Genomic DNA, 5,194 nt, shown 5'->3' with positions numbered 1-5,194 from the left:
CTGAGTTTGCTGTGCAAAGGGAGGAACTTGAGGTGGATTACCAGAAGTAGGTAGACGAGATGTAATTCTTCAGCTACCGTTGTTATTCACATTGTGCTCCCATCTTTCTTTTATTGATAATATTGCTTCAAGTTGGCTGTATTCCAAGGGCGAAGTAGAGGGGTTCCACTTAAGGTTTGCAAATGGTATGATCCATTTTCGTTAGCTTTTGACACCATATAAGGACCTTCCCAATTGGCTTGAAGTTTGCCGGCCCCTCTTTCAGCTGTTCTTCAAAAACTTTTCTAAGTACCAATGACCCTTTCTTGAAAAATCAAGGTCGCACCTTCCTGTTGTAGTAGGCAGCTGCCTTTTGTTGATATGTTGTCATCCGGATGGATGCTGCCTCTCTAGCCTCATCTGCCCAATCCAAATGTTTTGCAAGCTCGACGTTTTCATTTCTTTGACCTTGGACGGAAGTCCGGGTTGTAGGCATACCCACTTCGGCTGGGATGACGGCATCTGTTCCGTATGCGACGGCAAACGGGGTATTTCCTGTTGGTCTTCCGGGTGTAGTTCGATAAGCCCATAGGACGCCGGGTAGCTCTTCTACTCACTTTCCTTTGGCTTTTTCCAGCCGTTTTTTCAATGCACTTAGTAAGGTTTTATTGGTTGCTTCTGCTTGATCGTTGCTTTGAGGGTACCGCGGTGTGGAGTACAGATTCTTGATGTGAAGTTCCGCGCAAAAACCTTTAAAGGCAGAGCTATCAAATTGAGGGTCGTTGTCGGTTACGATAGCCTGAGAAATTCCAAATTGACACACTATATTTTTCCAGACGAACCTTTTGACGTCCTTGTCCTTAATACTTGCATAGGCTTCAGCTTCTACCCATTTACTAAAATAATTTGTAGCAAAAAGCAGAAACTTCTTCTGAGTGGCTGCAGTGGGAAAGGGTCCCATGATATCCATCCCCCATTGTGCAAAAGGCCAAGGGTTTGTTACTGAGTTTAACGCCTCAGCAGGCATATGCGGGATTGGAGCATATTTCTGGCATTTGTCGTATTTCTTAACATGAATCTCTGCGTCCTGTCTCATTGTAGGCCAATAATATCCTTACGAATGCTCCCGGTGTGCTAGGGTTCTGCTCCCTGAGTGGTTGCCGCAAATGCCTTCATGAAGTTCGGATAGGACATACTGAATTTCCGGCTGGACCAAACATCTAAGGTACGGACCTCCGAAGGATCGTCTGTAGAGATCATCTCCGATCAGGGTAAAGCGGGATGCTTGTATCTGAATTTTGTGTGCATGCTTAGGATTTTCAGGCACTGCCCCCATTTGTAGGTAGATTCTGATGTCAACCACCCAATCATCTTCCTTTGGGCTTATATTGTAGACGTTTGGTTCAGCAATGGTGGGAGTGATTTGAAGGTATACCGGTAGCATTGTTGACTCTTTCACGGGAAATGATGCAGCTATTCCCGCCAAGGCGTCGGCCTGCACATTATCCCCCCTTGGGATTTTCTCAATGATCCATTCTTCCAACCGATTGAGTGATTCTTGTACTCTCAATGAGTATTTGGCCATGCGCTCATCCTTGGTTTCATACTCTTTTAGTATTTGGCCCACAACAAGCTGGGAGTCGCTGTGGATTTTGACTTTTGAGGCGTTCAAAGTGGTTGCAAGGTTCAATCCGGATAGGATGACCTCATATTCCGCCTCATTGTTTGAAGCGGGAAAATCCAGACGGATGGATTGCTCCAGTCGTTCCCCGGTTGGCGCTTTGAGGAGGAGTCCAACCCCTGATCCGGATGAGCGGGAAGCACCATCAACATACAGAGACCACCAATCACCCGGTGTTGATTCTTCATCCGGGGCACGCACTTCAGGCAATTCTGCTATAAAGTCTGCCATGACTTGTCCCTTCAGGGATAACCTAGGTTGATAACCTATCCCATATTCACTCAACTCTATTGCCCATTGTAGCATTCTGCCCGTTATGTCTGGTTTATGTAGAATATTCCTGAGAGGTTGATTGGTAAGCACGGTTATAGGGTGAGCTTGGAAATAGGGACGCAGCTTCTGAGCGGCCGTACGCAACACCAGGGCAGTTTGTTCCATCCTCGAATATCTTGTTTCTGCATCGGCGAGCGCTTTGCTGATAAAATATACGGGTCTTTGATCTCGGGGCGACAAAGAGCGGAGCAGGACCGCGCTAACAGCCCAATCGGTAACTACCAAATACATGTATAGTCTCTTCCCAGGTTGCGGGCTGCTTAGGATGGGAGGTTGAGAAAGATACCGCTTGATTTCCTCAAATGCTCTTTGGCAGTTTGACGTCCATCCGGATTTATTGATATCTTTGAGTGCCAGGAAGAAAGGCTTCATCTTGTCTGTGAATCGAGCTATGAATCGTCCGAGGGCGATGAGTTTGCTAGTGAGACGTTGTAACTGCTTCTTGTTTGTTGGTACAAGCATGTTAGCGATTGCTTTCACCTGATCTGGATTGACTTCGATTCCTCTCTGGGTAACCATAAATCCCAGAAACTTTCCCGAGCTCACTCTGAACGCGCATTTGGCTGGGTTAAGCTTCATGCCGTACTTTCATAATAAACGAAAAACTTCCTGCAAGTGCTGGTCGTGTTCGCCTTGGGTTTTGCTTTTGACTACCACATCGTCAATATACACCTCAATAATGTCGCCAATTAGCGGCTTGAAAATCTTGGTCATTAATCTCTGATACGTAGCACTAGCGTTCTTGAGTCCGAATGGCATGACTCTATAACAGTAGAGCTCATGAGGAGTTATGAAGGAGGTTTTTTCTTCGTTATCCGGAGCCATGGGAATTTGGTGATACCTGGAGAATGCATCCAAAAAGGATAGCATTTCATGGCCGAAGGTTGCATCTACTATCTGATCTATTCGCGGTAGTGGGAAACTATCCTTGGGGCACGCGTCATTGAGATTGGTGTAGTCTACGCATACCTGCCATTTTCCTCCCTTCTTAGGGACCACTACTACGTTTGCCAACCACTCCGGATACTCCACCTCCCTTATAAATTTGGCCTCCAATAATTTTTCCATTTCTTCCTGAATGACTTTCTGCCTGTCCGGATGGAATCGTCGGATTTTTTGTCGAACGAGCTTGGCGGTGGCTAATACGTTGAGTCGGTGAGCGGTGACGCTCGGAAGTATTCCAGGCATGTCCGAGTGGGCCCAAGCAAAGATATCACAATTTTGTTGGAGCACCTTTTGAAGTTCGAATTTCTCGACTGGTGGTAAGAGGGTACTGACGTATGTGAAGCGTTCACCATCTTTCGATATCCGGATGGCCTCCAGCGGGTCCACTACCGGGGGATCTTTGTCTCCTGGGTGCTGTAGCTACTATTGGTCGGAAGTACTCGCTTCTTTGGAGGGATGCTCGCAGTTGGTACTGGGTCCAGCCTCACGAGCGATTTGATAACATTGTCGAGCGGCAAGCTGGCTTCTGTAAAGGTTAATTTGCCCATCTTGGGTGATGAAGCTGACCCGTTGATGATAATATGTGGACGGAATGGCTTTCATTCCATGTAACCATGTACGTCCCAATATGGCATTAAAATGGGATAAATCCTCAACCACAGAAAATAGAATGTTTAGGATAACAGGCCCGGCATAAATCGGCAGTATTATATCCCCAAGTGAGGTTGTGGATGAGCCATTGAACCCGGACAGGGTCCTTCCGGGATTTTCCAGGCTAGAGGGTTCAAAACCCATTCGCTTGATGACCGCCACCTGTAATAGGTCCGCGAAGCTGCCTGGGTCGATCAAGGTTCTTTTTACGTCGTAGTTTCCCACCCCTATTGCTAGGATGATAGCGTCTTGGTGTGGTTGCAACACTCGGGCTGAATCTAGAGCGGGGAAAACAATGGTTCCATCTATGGGATGGATGCTCCCGTTGGCTAATCCCGACCGGATGGAATTCACGTGTTCTAGAACTGTAGCTGCTCGCAGCAGTCTTTGCCTTTTCCTTTTGGAATTGTACTCGTCATCCAAGAGTCCTCCATATATATAGTTGATCATTGCTCTAATAGGAGCTGCTGGGGTGTGTGGGCCTCGACTATGGGAAGATTGTTCACCTTTAGGCGCTGTTCGGATGTACTGCTTCAAGTGTCCTGCCTTTAAGAGATCCTCTACCATGCAACGGAGGCTTATGCACATTTTAGTTGTGTGCCCATGATCTTTATGATAATCGCATCTTTTGTTACGATCCCTTTCTGAGGGGTTCGATCTTATTGGTACTAGCCATTTGAATCCAGGTAGATTGCGGATTATAGGAAGCAGTTTCTCATACGATATGGTGAGAGGTGTTCGAACGGATGATGGGCGCCGCTCCTCTTGCCCCCTGCTGGATGACCCAGGATGGTTGGGCGCTTTGAAGTTTTTGGTGACTTCACTTTTAGCAGTCTGGCCAGTTACCAGGACCTGCTGTGTAGTGGCGTGGATGTCATCTTCTAGCATGGAGTATTTACTTGCTCGTCGGAATAATTCGTCCATGGTTGTAGGAGGCTTTTTGGCGAGAGACTCGAAGAAGGTGGTTCCTGAGCTTATGCTCCGCTTAAAAATTTGAAGAATTGCATCCATGCTGTATGATTCGACTTGAAGGACAGCTTGTCCGAAGCGCTTCACGAACTCTCTCAAAGTTTCGTTTTCTTGCATTTTGAGATTCTGCAAGGTGCTGATATTCTGCTTATGTCTGGCTGAGCATAAATATTGCCCCACGAAGACCTTGGACAAATCCCGAAAATTGTCAATCGAGTTCACGGGCAGTCGGTGAAACCACGATAGAGCCTGGCCTTGTAGGCTGGCTGGGAAAACCTTGCACAATAGCATATCGTTCCCTATGTCAAGGGTCATGAGTTGGCAATAATGCATTACGTGATCAAAGGGATCGTTAGACCCGTCATATGTGGAGAATTTCGGGACGATGAACCCTCGAGGGGGCTCATATCTAATAATACGCGAGCTGAAAGGCGTGGAGAGTATGTCATCCAGACGCCTGCTTATAAAGCCTGGAGCGGCTGTGTGCAAGGGATTTTTACCACTCCGCCCCACTGGGGGGCGGGCGGTATATCCCTGTAAAGTAGGCGAGCTCGAGGGCTCGGAGCGTACCTCTGGCAATACGGTGGCGTGAGGCCTGTTTTTGTGAGATGTTTGAGGTCCTAGACGCGCATACAT

At 47.4% G+C, this 5,194-nt stretch overlaps 2 protein-coding genes across 2 annotated transcripts; both read right to left on the bottom strand.

Annotated features, from left to right (window-relative positions):
• Nucleotides 1-1,093: 1,093 nt before the first annotated feature.
• On the bottom strand, nucleotides 1,094-2,572 carry LOC117933893. The gene has a single exon (XM_034855467.1). It carries the CDS (start codon nucleotides 2,570-2,572, stop codon nucleotides 1,094-1,096), a length of 1,479 nt encoding a protein of 492 aa, XP_034711358.1.
• Nucleotides 2,573-3,361: 789 nt separating this feature from the next.
• On the bottom strand, nucleotides 3,362-5,194 carry LOC117933891. Its single transcript, XM_034855464.1, has one exon. The coding sequence runs from the start codon at nucleotides 5,192-5,194 to the stop codon at nucleotides 3,362-3,364; it is 1,833 nt and encodes a 610-aa protein (XP_034711355.1).

Source organism: Vitis riparia, chromosome 16 (genome assembly GCF_004353265.1).
Source record: "Vitis riparia cultivar Riparia Gloire de Montpellier isolate 1030 chromosome 16, EGFV_Vit.rip_1.0, whole genome shotgun sequence".
Taxonomy (NCBI): domain Eukaryota; kingdom Viridiplantae; phylum Streptophyta; class Magnoliopsida; order Vitales; family Vitaceae; genus Vitis; species Vitis riparia.
Note: the sequence above shows the minus strand (reverse complement) of the source record. Positions and strands in the feature narration are given on the sequence as shown.

Bases quoted from the DNA above. Each gene is read 5' to 3' on its own strand.
- LOC117933893 (XM_034855467.1), bottom strand. From the start codon at position 2,572: ATGAAGCTTAACCCAGCCAAATGCGCGTTCAGAGTGAGCTCGGGAAAG.
- LOC117933891 (XM_034855464.1), bottom strand. From the start codon at position 5,194: ATGTATGCGCGTCTAGGACCTCAAACATCTCACAAAAACAGGCCTCAC.